At 41.7% G+C, this 16,885-nt stretch overlaps 1 protein-coding gene across 1 annotated transcript; it reads right to left on the reverse strand.

Annotated features, from left to right (window-relative positions):
- Nucleotides 1–14,934: 14,934 nt before the first annotated feature.
- Nucleotides 14,935–15,629, reverse strand: LOC123106744 (uncharacterized). The gene is made up of 2 exons (XM_044528822.1): nt 15,374–15,629; nt 14,935–15,281 (listed from the first exon to the last, which is right to left on the reverse strand). The coding sequence occupies exons 1-2, from the start codon at nt 15,438–15,440 to the stop codon at nt 14,941–14,943; spliced, it is 408 nt and encodes a 135-aa protein (XP_044384757.1). The 5' UTR covers nt 15,441–15,629; the 3' UTR covers nt 14,935–14,940.
- Nucleotides 15,630–16,885: the final 1,256 nt, after the last annotated feature.

Consider the following 16,885-nt stretch of genomic DNA (forward strand, 5'->3'; position numbering starts at 1 on the left):
GGTGTGCATCCAACTTGCTTGCTCACGAAGACCTAGGGCATTTTGAGGAAGCCCATCATTGGAATATACAAGCCAAGTTCTATAATGAAAGATTCCTACTAGTATATGAAAGTGACAACATAGGAGACTCTCTATCATGAAGATCATGGTGCTACTTTGAAGCACAAGTATGGTAAAAGGATAGTAGCATTTCCCCTTCTCTCTTTTTCTCTCATTTCTTTTTTGTATTTGGGCCTTTCTCTTTTTTATGGCCTCTTTTTTTTATCTTTTTTTATTTGGGCTTCTTTGGCCTCTTTTATTTATTTATTTTCGTCTGGAGTCTCATCCTGACTTGTGGGGGAATCATAGTCTCCATCATCCTTTCCTCACTGGGACCATGCTCTAATAATGATGATCATCACACTTTTATTTACTTACAACTCAAGAATTACAACTCGATACTTAGAAAAAAGATATGACTCTATATGAATGCCTCCGGCGGTGTACCGGGATGTGCAATGATGCATGAGTGACATGTATGAAAGAATTATGAACGGTGGCTTTGCCACAAATACAATGTCAACTACATGATCATGCAAGCAATATGATAATGATGAAGCGTGCCATAATAAACGGAACGGTGGAAAGTTGCATGGAAATATATCTCGGAATGGCTATGGAAATGCCATAATAGGTAGGTATGGTGGCTGTTTTGAGGAAGATATATGGTGGGTTTATGGTACCGGCGAGAGTTGCGCGGTATTAGAGAGGCTAGCAATGGTGGAAGGGTGAGAGTGCGTATAATCCATGGACTCAACATTGGTCATAAAGAACTCACATACTTATTGCAAAAATTTATTAGTTATCGAAACAAAGCACTATGCGCATGGTCCTAGGGGGATAGATTGGTAGGAAAATACCATCGCTCGTCCCCGACCGCCACTCATAAGGAAGACAATCAATAAATAAATCATGCTCCGACTTCATTACATAACGGTTCACCATACATGCATGCTACGGGAATCACAAACTTTAACACAAGTATCTCTCAAATTCACAACTACTCAACTAACATGACTCTAATATCACCATCTCCATATCTCAAAACAATCATCAAGTATCAAACCTCTCCTAGTATTCAATGCACTTTATATGAAAGTTTTTATTATATCCCTCTTGGATGCCCATCATATTAGGACTAAATTCATAACCAAAGAAGACTACCATGCTGTTTAGGACTCTCAAAATAATATAAGTGACGCATGAGAGTTCATAATTTTCTATAAAATAATACCACCACCGTGCTCTAAAAGATATAAGTGAAGCACTAGAGCAACAACAAACTACTCCGAAAGACATAAGTGAAGATCAATGAGTAGTTGAATAATTACGCAAATATGTGAAGACTCTCTAACATTTAAGAATTTAAGATCTTGGTATTTTATTCAAACAGCAAGCAAAACAAAATTAAATAAGATGACGCTCCAAGCAAAACACATATCATGTGGCGAATAAAAATATAGCTCCAAGTAAAGTTACCGATGAACGAAGACGAAAGAGGGGATGCCTTCCGGGGCATCCCCAAGCTTAGGCTCTTGTTTGTCCTTGAATATTACCTTGGGGTTCCTTGGGTATCCCCAATCTTAGTCTCTTGCCACTCCTTATTCCATAGTCCATCGAATCTTTACCCAAAACTTGAAAACTTCACAACACAAAACTTAACAGAAAACTCGTGAGCTCCGTTAGCATAAGAAAATAAATCACCACCTAGGTACTGTTTTGAACTTATTATAAATTCATATTGGTGTAATATATACTGTATTCCAACATTTCTATGGTTTATACCCTCCGACACTACTCATAGATTCATCAAAATAAGCAAACAACACATCGAAAACAGAATCTGTCAAAAACAGAACAGTCTGTAGTAATCTGGATCACACGTATACTTATGGAACTCATAAAATTCTCAAATAAATTGGTGGACCTGAGGAATTTATCTATTAATCATATGCAAAAAGAATTAACTCAATAGCACTCTCCAATAAAAACAGGCAGCAATTCTCGTGAGCGCCGAAGTTTCTGTTTTTTACAGCATGATCAACAAGACTTTCCCCAAGTCTTCCCAACGGTTCTACTTGGAACAAACACTAATTAAAAGCATAAAACCACATCTAAACAGAGGATAGATGAATTTTTTATTACTAAACAGGAGCAAAAATCAAGGGATAAAAACAAAGTTGGGTTGCCTCCCAACAAGCGCTATCGTTTAACGCCCCTAGCTAGGCATGATGATTTCAACGATGCTCACATAAAAGATAAGAATTGAAACATAAAGAGAGCATCATGAAGAATATGACTAACACATTTAAGTCTAAACCACTTCCTATGCATAGGGATTTTGTGAGCAAACAACTTATGGGAACAATAATCAACTAGCATAGGAAGGCAAAACAAGCATAACTTCAAAACTTTAAGCACATAGAGAGGAAACTTGATATTATTGCAATTCCTACAAGCATATATTCCTCCCTCATAATAATTTTCAGTAGCATCATGAATGAATTCAACAATATAACCAGCACCTAAAGCATTCTTTTCATGATCTACAAGCATATAATTTTTATTACTCTCCACATAAGCAAAATTCTTCTCATTCGGAATAGTGGGAGTATCATAAGAGACTTGAATACTATAAATTGTTTCCACATTAAAAGAGTAAAGTTCAGAAAAAGGGTAATCATAATCATGAAAAGTTTTATAAATATAATCATCACTACTTTTTATAGCATATGTATCATCACTACTTTTTATAGCATATGTATCATCACAATAATTATCATAAGTAGGAGGCATGCTATCATCATTATAAATTTGCATATCAAAACTTGGGAGACTAAAAATATCATCTTCATTAAGCGTAGCATCCCCAAGCTTGGGACAAACATTAATTGCAGCAAATATATTCTGAAAAACATCATCTTCATCAAACATAGCATCCCCAAGCTTGGGCCTTTTCATATCATAAGCATAATCACTCTCATCATTAATAGTATAGATAGCACCAATAGTATAGCAATTATCATATTCTTCCAAGCAAGTGCCAAAAAGATTTTCAAGATCATAAGAAGTATCATTATCTTCCACAATTATATTTTCATGAGGCACAATAGTAATAGGATCAGCATTATTTGGGAGAGATATCTTTTTGCCTCTTGTCCTTTTTCTTTTCTTCTTCTTCACCACATCATGTGTGGGTTCAATCCTCTTTTTGGAGCTCCTTATTAATGAAATTGGTTGAATAGGAGGCTCCTCCTTGTTAACTGATTCATCATAAGAAATAATAGGCGGGTATTGGGAAGTCTCTTCCCTTTCATTAGTATTCTCTTCATTTTCTATTGTTTTCTTTTCTTTATGTAATTGACAATATAAGGGTTTTCAATGCAATTCACCGCAAAATACATATAAATTTCCTCTAGATCAAAGCCAAGCAGTTTATAACGGGCAAATTCTGGAAGATCCCCAGTTATATGTTTCATTTCTTTGCAACTCATAACCAAGCTAAGTTCATTATAATGTGCAAGGGAAATCAACTCATCACAATTTTTGGACACGATTAGATCATGAAACAATTTGCATCAGATAGCTAAATGACCACTTTCATTGCAAAGTCCACAAGTACGGCTAAGAAAATTTAAATTTTCAGCACAATCATCTAGCCTTTCTTGCAACAGTTTAGTTTCTAAGTACTTATGTCTCTTGCAATATCTATCTTCCCTATTTGGTGTGTACTTACAAACCCAATGCACTCCAACAGAATTGACATGTTTATAGGAGACATTTTCATCATAACTAGTGCAATCATCATTAGTATCATGGATATTCAAAGAATTTGTACTAACAACATTGCAATCATGCTCATCATTCAAATATTTAGTGCCAAACATTTTAATGCATTCTTCTTCTAACACTTTGGCACAATTTTCCTTTCCATCATACTCACGAAAGATATTAAAAAGAGGAAGCATATGAGGCAAACTCAATTCCATTTTTTATAGTTTTCTTTTATAAACTAAACTAGTGCTAAAACAAGAAACTAAAAGACTTGATTGCAAGATCTAAAGATATACCTTCAAGCACCCACCTCCCCGGCAACGGCGCCAAAAAAGAGCTTGATGTCTACTACACAACCTTCTTCTTCTAGACGTTGTTGGGCCTCCAAGTGCAGAGGTTTGTAGGACAGTAGCATATTTCCCTCAAGTGGATGACCTAAGGTTTATCAATCCTTAGGAGGCATAGGATGAAGATGGTCTCTCAAGAAGCCCTGCAACCAAATAACAAAGAGTCTCTTGTGTCCCCAAAACACCCAATACAATGGTAAATTGTATAGGTGCACTAGTTCGGCGAAGAGATGGTGATACAAGTGGTATATGGATAGTAGATAATAGTTTTTTTATCTGAAAATATAAAAACGGCAAGGTAGCAAGTGATAAAAGTGAGCGTAAACGGTATTGCAATGCGTTGAAACAAGGACTAGGGTTCATACTTTCACTAGTGCAAGTCCTCTCAACAATAATAACATAATTGGATCATATAACTATCCCTCAACATGCAACAAAGAGTCACTCCAAAGTCACTAATAGCGAAGAACAAACGAAGAGATTATGGTAGGGTATGAAACCACCTCAAAGTTATTCTTTCCAATCAATCCGTTGGGATATTCCTATAAGTGTCACAAACAGCCCTAGAGTTTGTACTAGAATAACACCTTAAGACACAAATCAACCAAAACCCTAATGTCACCTAGATACTCCAATGTCACCTCAAGTATCCGTGGGTATGATTATACGATATGCATCACACAATCTCATATTCATCTATTCAACCAACACATAGAACCTCAAAGCGTGCCCCAAAGTTTCTATCGAAGAATCACGACGAAAATTTGTGCCAACCCCTATGCATAGGTTCATGGGCGGAACCCGCAAGGTGATCACCAAAACATACATCAAGTGAATCACGTGATATCCCATTGTCACCACAGATACGCATGGCAAGACATACATCAAGTGTTCTCAAATCTTTAAAGACTCAATCCGATAAGATAACTTCAAAGGGGAAACTCAATCCATTACAAGAGAGTAGAGGGGAGAAGAAACATCATAGGATCCAAATATAATAGCAAAGCTCGCGATACATCAAGATCGTATCACATCAAGAACACGAGAGAGAGAGAGATCAAACACATAGCTACTGTTACATACCATCAGCCCTGAGGGAGAACTACTCGCTCCTCGTCATGGAGAGCACCAGGATGATGAAGATGGCCACCGGAGAGGGATTGCCCCTCTGGCAGGGTGCCGGAACGGGTCTAGATTGGCTTTCGGTGGCTACAGAGGCTTCTGGCGGCGGAACTCCCGATCTATTGTGCTCCTCGGTCGTTTTAGGGTATATGGAGATATATAGGTGGAAGAAGTACGTCAGGGGAGCCACGAGGGGCCCACGAGGGAGGAGGGCGCGCCCAGGGGGTGGGCGTGCCCCCTGCCTCGTGGCTTCCTCATTGACTCCCTGATGTGCACTCCAAGTCTTCTGGGTTTCTTCTGGTCCAAAAATAAGTTCCGTGAAGTTTCAGGTCAATTGGACTCCGTTTGATTTTCCTTTTCTGTGATACTCTAAAACAAGGAAAAAAACAGAAACTGGCACTGGGCTCTGGGTTAATATTTTAGTCCCAAAAATAATATAAAAGTGTCTAATAAAGCCCATAAACATCCAAAACAGATAATATAATAGCATGGAACAATCAAAAATTATAGATACGTTGGAGACCTATCACTTCTCTAGTGTTTCCTTGATGCGGGAGGGCGGATGTTTCTTATGAATAGCAGCAGACATTGTCTATTGAGCGCCAATGTATAGCTGCTCTACCAAAGTATAGACAGCCTTAAGCTTGATGCGCATGTCTGAACCTAGCTTCGCGCTTCGGGAGCCCGCATCAGTAAAAATATTGGTAAACCATTAGATGATTATGATATACTATTGGTGCAAAGGAGAGTATTTTTTACTTACCGAAGATGGCCGACGTCATGCTGTTGATTTGATGCTTTAAACCGGACAACTCGTCAGTTACCGGTGTAAGGGCTGCTTTGGCATCCTTTGCTCTTTTTAATAGAGCTGCCTTCTCGGTCTCCCAGCCGGTTTTATCAGTACTGAAATTTTGTTTCAACTGCTCTATGTTTCCCAATGCAGTCTTCAGTTCTGATTTGGCTTTTGAAGTCTCAGATTGTTGGGTTTCAATGTTGGCCCTCAGATCATTGACTTGGGATTCCTTCATGCTTAATTTAGTCTGCAACATGAATAAGATAGGAAGCATTATGATCATATTATTTAAAGTCCCAAGCACAATACAAGTATTTTACTTGGCACTTGGGGGCTAATGCATATTGCTCTTTTGAAGACAATTCTATGATGACCCGGCTACACTGCCATGACTATAGCCGACTCATGGGGGCTACGCAGCTGGATTTTATTCATAACTAATGGTGATAAGTCCCGGCTTATTCATGATGATTAAGCCGGCCCTTGGGGACTACAGGTACAAATTTGATTGTTGTTACTTGAAGTTCCGGCTTAACTTGTTAATGTAAGTCGATCCTGGCGAGCTATTTCACTACAAGAAATATGTCAACTTATGACAACCACTATTGGTCACTGAATGGTCACAAATTTCCATTTATGACCTTTTTGTGACCAAAAACATAAGGTTAAAAGCTGGGCGTCATAAACTGACTATAGCGACCTTTCTTCTGGAATGGTCGCAAACGTTTATGACCAAACAAAAGGTCGTAGATTTAACGACCAACTATTTTGGTCACTAGCAATCCGACCACACCACGTTAGATCCACCGTGGCAAGCTGACGTGGCAGACTTACGACCAAATGAAAAGGTCGTAAAATAGAATCAGCCCGGACCATTTCAGCCGTCTTGATGGGCCAAGCCCAATAATTCAGCCCATTTAATTTTTTTTCTCTTTATTTTGCTTATCTGCATGGGCCTGGCCCAATAATTTGGCCTTTTATTTTCTGGGAATGGAGCTTTTTTCTGATGATTTTTTTATATTCCACTATTGTTTTGGGCCACAGCCTTTTTAGTCTAGTTCGAATTTGGGCCTTGGCCTTTTTATTTTCTGTTATGCAGCCTTTTATATTTTTTTCTTACAGTCATTTCTTTTTTTAGGCCCAAGCCTTTTTGGTCTAATTCTTGTTTGGGCCTTGGCCTTTTTAGAGCCCAGGTTCTCATTTTGCATAACTATAAACAGAAAGGCCCAGGTGCACAAGTGATCCACAAGTGATCCACAAGCCCAGGTGCACAAGTGATCCACATAACTTCACAGAAAATAAACAAAATGATCCACAAGTGATCCAGGTTCACAAGATCACATAACTTCACAGAAAGGCCCAGGTTCACAAGTGATCACATAACTTCACAGGATCCATGTGCTCTAGTTTAAACAGCAAAATGCAACAAAATGCAACAGCTCTCAGCTCAGCTCCCAGGTTCACAGGTTCAAAATGCAACAACTACCTTAGCTCAAAGACAAAGAGGTTCATAGCACAGCCATCAAACTACCTTAGCTCCAAAGAGAGCCATCAAGTGGGCTAACTTCTCTTCCTGTTCTTGAGACTTCTTGCGCAGCAGCTCAAGTTCCTTGTCGCGTGCAGCTTCAGATTCTTCCGCCTTCATCTTGATTGCCGCCAATTCTTCTTGCACCAGTTCAGCTTGAAGCTCGGACCTCTCCAGCTTCTGCTCAAGGTCACGAACATGAGCAGCAACTTTGCCGGAGTTGTTCCTAGATGACTGGAGCCCAACATTCCTGAGGAATGTGCTTTCCTTGGCTTTGGTCTTGAGGACTTGTTCGACAATTTCAACAGCAGACTTTGGCTCTTCACCTTCTGGTACCGGCGCTTCCTTCATTTTTTCCATCTCAAGCTAGCATATGGAGGAAAATGATAGGCATTAGTGGGAGATCTATTTCACATTTTGCAAACCAAACCAAGCAAGAGAAACCAAACCAGCACACAAATGGATTATTTGAAGTAATCAAACCAGCACACAAAATCTATACAAGAAGATGATGACTAGTGACCTGGAGACATGCAATTGGAACAATATGATCACTTCATTAAGCCTAGAATGGTGGTTCTATATAAGATGGCTTCCCGAGTGAGACGATCATCAAACTAACATTCAGATCAAATTTCATCATATCATAAAAAATGCATCAAATAGCTACAGCAAGTTCTGATATCTTTGTTGAACTATCAAACAACATCAAAGCATGGAACATAGCATGTGTTCTTGACTGGCTCCGAGTCAAACAACATCAAATCATCAAAGCATCAAAGCTGGCTGTGAATCAAACAGGGCAAAGCATGGAGTGACTTACTATAGCAGTCTTGACTGGCTCCGAAAACCCGTGCTTCTTGCTGTTGTGGGTGGCCTTAAACAAGTCAATCGCAGACAGCTCCTCACCCTTACGCTCTTCTTTCTGAAATGTTTTTCAACAAAAATCAAAATGTTATTCAGCAAGAATCAGAAATGTTATTCAATGAGGAACCAAAGGTAAGGTCTCTAGAGAAGAGTTCTCACAGTGGCAAAAATGTGTGCTGTGTAGTGCCTGGAACCAGTTCTTTGATTGTACACGACTTTTTGTCGATTCATCTTGTTCGACAAACAGGTTTCCTACAAAAAAGCATACTGTCAGCATGATCTAGCACTAGCATATCATGTGCAGAACATAAAGCATCAAACAAAGCAGAGACAAACCTTGTGTCTTGGGGTAGACCACATCTCCACCAGAGCTTGCCATTCACCATCCGTTAGATCAGGCACCGGAGACTTAATGCTGACTTTATTTGCGGCTACGGTATCAAAATACTTCTTCTTGATCTGATGGCGTCTGTTCTTTGAATATTTCTGCAGAATATCTTTGCACGAGGTCTTGATGGTCTCCGAGTCCGTGTTCATCTCAAAATTTGCCTACCAAGATAGCAAACAAGGTAGGAACAATATTAGTGATCATGCATAGGTGTAACAGAAAATAGATAGCACATTAACTATGAAACAAGTAGCTTACAGCAACTTTCCCAATGTAGTTCTCCAATAGACTAGCATTTTTTTGTATAGCTTGAAGTGAGGAAGAACCGGAAGATGGCTTTTTGCAACGAGTCCACACTCAGAAGCAAGCTTTGCTGCCTGCAGAGGCTTCTCTGGACGAATCATCCCTTCGGCAATTTGGATAGGCACCTTGCTACCAAGCGACTTGGTGATCCTCTCTAGCCCTCTGCCCTTTCTAAGTCTAGTCTTGGGAGTCATTGCATCTGAAAATGAAACTGAACTCATAAATTAGAATAGAAATCGACAAATGCAGGAATCAACAAAAGCATACATGATCATTCCATTTGGAAAATGCACTAGTAAAAGATAGCATTGCAAAGGTCAACTTGCCTGATTGAAGCACAAGCTGCTGTTCTTCTTCATTGATGACAGCGTTCCTGTCAATAGAAGGTGCAACAGGGCTGAGGTCTGTGTGGACAGTGCCTGCTTCATCAATGCAGATGGTTCCTGCTTCATCTAGGCAGACAGTGCCATTTCCATCCATGCTGAGAGTGGTTCCTTCATCCATGGGCGGCAACTCATCACCCGTTTGCACCGAGGTCTGAGAGTCCATGAGCAGCATACTTTCCTGATGGTCCGTCGCAGTCGCCATCCTTGCTTTCTGCCTTGTGACTCTATCAAGGGCAGGTTCATCAGGTTCCAGGATCCTCTTTTTTTGTCCTGGAGCTGGGGCCATCACCCTTCCTGGAGGCATTGCAGGAGATGTTTCTGAGCTCTTGTGCTTCTTGCTGACTGTCTTCTTAACACCAGGCCTCTTCGTCCTAGATTCCTTCAGTGCCTCGTATAAACAGCACGGAAAAAAGCATTAGATCACAAGAGAAATATGTGAGCACAAGGAATAACATAGAATAACAGAACCCCAACCCTCCAAGCAAGACAGAGTTTGCACCTTAACAATCTTGTTGACTACAACATCATCCACTTCCTCTCCATCAATAACTTCATCCTCCTTAGGATTGTACTCTGGGTCATCATTGATAACTCCACTACCCTCTTGAACCTCATCACTTCTACCTTCTTGTACACCATTTGTTTTCCTAATCATCGACGCTATTGCACCGATGCCAAGGGACTGGAACATCCGATTGTTCCTCATGATATTTCTAGCCCTAACCTTCTCGTACTCGGTGAGAGGCTCTTCTTTGCATGATACAGGAAACATAACTATTAGGTGAATGTTTGGAATGCATGGACAGGCAGCCAAACATATCTTATGAAATTTTATTATCATTTAATCCTAGTTATTCAGGTAAGGAAGACTAACAGCACACAGGCACAATTAAGCCAGCTTATTCAGATTGCAGCAATACATTTCACTTAGCATATTAAGACACAGATTTTATGAAACTGGCCACAAGGAGCAAGTTGCATACCAACGGTTGGCCTCATGCTTGACCTTGTCCTCCTTGCCATGGATGATCTTGAGGTGGTGCTTGCAAAATAGAATAAACAACAATCAGATACAACAGGGATAAAGTAAAATGATGCACTTGTATCAATAAAGGAAAGCATTTGGACCATCATGCACATACATGTAATACATGTGAAACAAACTTGATGGATAAACAATACAGTGATCTAGTGTTATTAATTAAGAAAACATGTAAGTGCACCAAACAAGCATGCATGTACACTAGGAGCAAGTAAGCAAAGTGCATAAGTGCTACTAATACAAGCAAGCAAGCAAAGTGCTACTGATAGAAACAAGCAAGCAAAGTGCTACTGATAGAAACAAGCAAGCAATGAAGGAAAATGAAGAGAAGGAAGCAAGTACTATTGATACAAACCCTAATTAATAAGCAAGCAAGTAGATTCTTCTCCAAGTGCTAGTGATACAAGCAAGTAATGCTGATGGAAACCCTAATTAAGCATGTATGCCAGCAAGCAACATGTATGCTAGCAAGCAAGCAACATGAACTAGTGAATTGGTGTCATGTACACATGCTTAGACAGTCTGACAGGAAGCTAGACGAGTATATCATGAGGACCTTCAAAACAACTAGATGTTGCCACTGGTAAAGCATGAAACAACTATACTTGCAGCAGTACAAAAGCAGATGAAAAAACTATACTCAACTATTGATTATGCTGTCTCTACACACCAAAAATGGCTACAGACTAGATGACACAAGTTAAGACATTTTGACAATTAGAATCAACCTTGTATATTACAGCAATCAAAATTATCTAGCACCAATCTAGTATATATTAAAACTAGTCATACTGCCTTAACACAGCAGGAATTCCAATACCACAATAAGTACTAAGCATTCCCGTGTTCACTGGAAAGAAGAACACAAGCTTCATGCACATATCATGAAAGAAGAACACTGCTACAAACCCCAGTAGTGCTACTGATAGCAAAGTGCTACAAGCAATCAAGTACATGTTCATACTAACCCAAGTTGCAAGCAAGCAAAGTGCATAATACAAGCAAGCAAGCATGGAAAGTGCTACTGATAGAAACAAGCATAGTGCTACTGACAGTAACAAGCAAACAAGGAAGGAAATTGAAGGGCAACAAACAAGAAAGTACTGTTGATACAAACAAGGAAGCAAGTAGCTTCTTTTCGAAGTGCTGTTGGAAACCTAATTCACCATCTATGCTAGCTGAGTAATTGAACCATACACAAGCAAGTACTGATACAAGCACCATCAACCAGACATCATCCACTTCCTCATCCCCTAAAATCATCCACTTCCCCATCCATCCCCATCTCCTAAAATCATGAACCCTAAACCATGAAGCGGACCAAACGAACCACCAGGAGGTCCTAACCCTAACCCCATGAACCCTAACCCTGACCCCATGAACCCTAACCCTAACCCCATGAACTAGAGGGAGATCATCCCCACGCAACAATAAACATGAACCCTAACCCCAAGAACCACCAGGAGATCCAGGAGACCTACCGAACTAGAGGACCTACCGAACCACCAGGAGATCCTAACCCTAGAATATCCTAACCCATGAGGGGGATCTACTAGAGGGGAGATGGATCCACCAGAGGGGAGGTGGATCCACCATAGGAGGGGAGATGGATCAAGGGAAGAAGTACCTAGGGGGAGATGATGTTGACGATGCAGCGGTGGTCATCGTCGATCGCGCCGTCGTCGATGTAGCCGCCGTCGTCGTTGATGTAGTCGATGTGGCCGCCGTCGTCGTCGATGTAGTCCGCGGCGTGGCGGGGCGGCACGGAGGAGGGGAGGGAGTGGGAGCGGGGCGGCGCGGAGCAGGAAGGTGCGGGGCGGAGCAGAGGAGGGGCGGCGCTAGGGTGGGGAGCGGGGCGGCGCGGAGCAGGGAGGTGGGGAATGGAGGGAGAAGCTAGGGTTCGTCGGGGAGAGGGGAGGGGAATGGGGAAATTTTGGGAGGGGAGGGGAGGGGATCCCGCGTGTTAGTGGGAGAGGGAGTGGTGGGTCCTGCCTGGTAGTGGGAGAGGGAGGGAGTGGAGGGAAATTTTGGGAGAGGGAAATTTTTGTGGAGGGAAAATTTTGGTGTGGGAGGGAAATCCTTTTGGGTTTGGGTGTAGAAAAAATAGGGTTTTTTGTAAACTTTGTAGAAATCATGGTTAAAATCATACCGAGTAGCTCAAGAAAACGCGGTATTGCAAGTTTAGTATTTTTGCTAGTTGGTAGGCCACATTTGATGATGTGACGCGGAGGTCTCCCATTTTTTTGATTTTTTTTTGAATTTTTTATGGTGTTTTCAAAAACCGGCCGATTTCGTCGCGGCGACCGTCCGTGGCTAGGGTTTGAGCCGTGCAAATCTGTTGTCGATTCTGTGATGGAATGCCTGCCTGTGAAGCTAAAAAGCATTTTTAGTGAAAATAACGGGCAAGCTATGGAGGACTGCAGTTCAAATTCCAGCCGGTTCCAGCTGAATCGGCCGAAGGTGGTCCGAATTGCCGGGAGTAGCTATGAGGGTCGGAAATGCATGCTTTTTGGCGACCGTCCGTAAAATAGGGTCTACTTTGAGATAGACATGGAATGGCGCCGTTTGGGGTGCCCCTCCTTGTAGCCACTTCACGAAAAACGCATGTCTTTTGCATTCAAAAAATGAAAAACGGTTTTTTTGTTAAACAAGTTGGAACCTCGCTTTGGCAACATTGTTTGCCATCACAAGACGAAGGCATGCGCCCAATTTGGGCATATTATCAGAAACTATTCAACGGATGCGGCCATATCATTGCTAGTTTGGCTTGAAAGCCATGAATCTTCATTCGTGGTAGGTCGTTTTTGAGAACACTTTTTCAAGAAAATGTTGGTATTGCAAGTTTAGTATTTTTGCTAGTTGGTAGGCCACATTTGATGATGTGACACGGAGGTCTCCCATTTTTTTGATTTTTTTTTAATTTTTTACGGTGTTTTCAAAAACCGACCGATTTCGTCGCGGCGACCGTCTGTGGCTAGGGTTTGAGCCGTGCAAATCTGTTGTCAATTCTGTGATGGAATGCCTGCCTGTGAAGCTAAAAAGCATTTTTAGTGAAAATAACGGGCAAGCTATAGAGGACCCGCAGTTCAAATTCCAGCCGGTTCCAGCTGAATCGGCCGAAGGTGGTCCGAATTGCCGGGAGTAGCTACGAGGGTCGGAAATGCATGCTTTTTGGCGACCGTCCGTAAAATAGGGTCTACTTTGAGATAGACATGGAATGGCGCCGTTTGGGGTGCCCCTCCTTGTAGCCGCTTCACGAAAAACGCATGTCTTTTGCATTCAAAAAATGAAAAATGGTTTTTTTTTGTTAAACAAGTTGGAACCTCGCTTTGGCAACATTGTTTGCCATCACAAGATGGAGGCATGCGCCCAATTTGGGCATATTATCAGAAACTATTCAACGGATGCGGCCATATCATTGTTAGTTTGGCTTGAAAGCCATGAATCTTCGTTCGTGGTAGGTCGTTTTTGAGAACACTTTTTCAAGAAAACGCTGGTATTGCAAGTTTAGTATTTTTGCTAGTTGGTAGGCCACATTTGATGATGTGACGTGGAGGTCTCCCATTTTTTTGATTTTTTTTGAATTTTTTACGGTGTTTTCAAAAACCGGCCGATTTCGTCGTGGCGACCGTCCGTGGCTAGGGTTTGAGCCATGCAAATCTGTTGTCGATTCTGTGATGGAATGCCTGCCTATGAAGCTAAAAAGCATTTTTAGTGAAAAAAACGGGCAAGCTATGGAGGACCTGCAGTTCAAATTCCAGCCGGTTCCAACTAAATCGGCCGAAGGTGGTCCGAATTGCCGGGAGTAGCTACGAGGGTCAGAAATGCATGCTTTTTGGCGACCGTCCGTAAAATAGGGCCTACTTTGAGATAGGCATTGATCTTACGTCGAGATTCGTGTGGATATTTTCCTTTTTCTTTTTTCTTTTCTCTTTATGCTTGATTCACTCACTTAGATGTGCAATAACTAGAGCACATCTAGATGTGCCCTAAACACACCCTTTGAATTTGTACGGTGTTTTCAAAAACCGGCGGATTTAGTCACGGCGGTCATCCGTGGCTAGGGTTTGAGTCATGTTTTTAGCATTAAAAAATGAAAGTTATATTGTTTCATACATGAGCATGCACAAAAACCCATAATTTTATCTTTCATCCATGAGCATGCATAAAAAATTTCAATTCCCATCAATTACCAAACTGAATATTCATTGTTAAAAACATGACTTGTTTAGATGACACTGTCATACAGCATCCATGAGCATGCACAAAATTAAACCTGACATACTTAACATTGACATGTTCATATTACACTAACAAGCTTAAACCTAACATGCTGAACACCCTCTTAACACCTTCACTCCTCCTTCTCCTTCATCAACCTGATGCGCTCAGAGTGGCGAATCCCAACGCGGATGTACTCCTCTACCACAATTGGCATGGTCCTGTCGCCAAGTTGTGGGATTGCAGGCGCCGCCACCATCGCGAGGTCGTCGTTCGCCACCACCATCGTGAGGTCGTCGTCCGCCACCACCATAGAAAGGTGGTCATCCACCACCAACATAGCAGGCTCGTCGTCAGCCACCACCATAGCATGTTCGTCATTAGCCAGAATAGGCTGCTCCTCGTCATCCCCGCTCTGCTCCTTGTCATCATCCCCGCTCTGCTCCTCGTCATCCCCGCTGCTGCTCCCATTGCCTGGCCAAATGCAACAAAGTGTGAACATGGTGTTGTCATCGTGCAGGTAGAGGAAGCCAAAAGGACAGGAAGAAGAGAGGCAGAGAGCTTACTGGCATCGTCGTCGTGCTGGTAGTACATGCGGCACATGGTGTTGTCGAACATCTTCACGGTGAACATGGCCTCGCCGTCGTAGCGGAAGACAAGGAAGTACCCGAGCTGTAGCTCATGGGCGCGGGCGAAATGCTCCTAGCCGGGCCCTAGGTACATGTGGCCTTCACCATCAAACACCACCAACACTTTCCACAGCCTGTGAAGCCCGCTGTCGGCCTCCCGCAGCTTCACTTTGTGGGGCTCACGGCCCGCGAGCATCTTCGCAAACTTGTCAGGTAGCCTCTGCAGCGAGGGTCAAGCAGTGGTTAATTGTGGCAATCAAGCACTAGACAGCAGAGTGATGATAAAGAAATGAGTGAGGATAAATATACCTGCCTACTGCAAGATTTCTCAATTATGATCTCGAAGAACTCAAAACCTTCCAAGCCAGCCATCTCACTTCTACTCTAAACAAGCAATAGGAGAGGAAGAAGCACTTGTGAACAGGACTGGACATAAATAGGAACAGAACCAAGTTTATGATGGCAAAAGTGATAAAAATGAGAAGAGCAATGCACTTGTGGATATTTATGATAGCAAAAGTGGGAAAAAAAAGCAATGCACTTGTGAACATTTGGAATACTACTACTCTATCTACAATGGACCATATCTGCCCATGTGCCCATGTCTACTATAAATGGCAAACACAGCATCAGGATCATATCTACTATAAATGGACCATATCTACAATGAACCATATCTACTATAAATGGACCATATCTTCCCATGTGCTACATTTTGTTAGAACCCAGCACTTAAGAACTAAACCCTAGATTCTCAATTTAAACACACCTACCCAATACAATCGTGTACAAAACTGAACAACTTTATAGTCGTCTATATGCGCATGAAAGCTATTGGCTTGACACCGATATAGTCATGTACAAAACTGAATTTAACACTAGAATTTCAGAGATTCAGAGCTATTGGCTTAATTTGCTTTGCTAGGGTTTATATAGCCAAAGGCCACTGGAGGCTAGATCCCCTACAAGTTTAACTGCTCCAGTGTGCCGCTACATATTTTTAGACAAATATAAACATGTTTATTTTAAAAACAAACAAACAAAATTGGAAAATACTAATACACTTGCAACATTATAAGTGTTGGCATCATTTTTTCCCCTTTCGGTCTGCCTTTTCTATTTCTGATGAATTCTACGTCACTGTGAAGAGAACCACAGGGAAACTAGCATACGTAGCAAGGTAGCACCACATCAACTGAACATGGCCAAAAGGGACCTAAACCTAAATGCCTAATTCAGTCTGCAAAATCCCTAAATTAGCCATACGCGCAGGCACAATACGAGTAACTCCTAAATCAGCATGCTTGTTGGCCTTGTTGGCCTTGTCGACAAAGAACACGGGGGGAACAGAACGGACCTGGGGGGACGGCGACTGCTTGAGCTTGTTGGCCTTGTCGGTGTCGTGGACGGTGCCTCCTCTTGATCTACTACTCTATCTACAATGGAACC

This window comes from Triticum aestivum, chromosome 5A, assembly GCF_018294505.1.
Source record: "Triticum aestivum cultivar Chinese Spring chromosome 5A, IWGSC CS RefSeq v2.1, whole genome shotgun sequence".
In the NCBI taxonomy this organism is placed as follows: Eukaryota; Viridiplantae; Streptophyta; class Magnoliopsida; order Poales; family Poaceae; genus Triticum; species Triticum aestivum.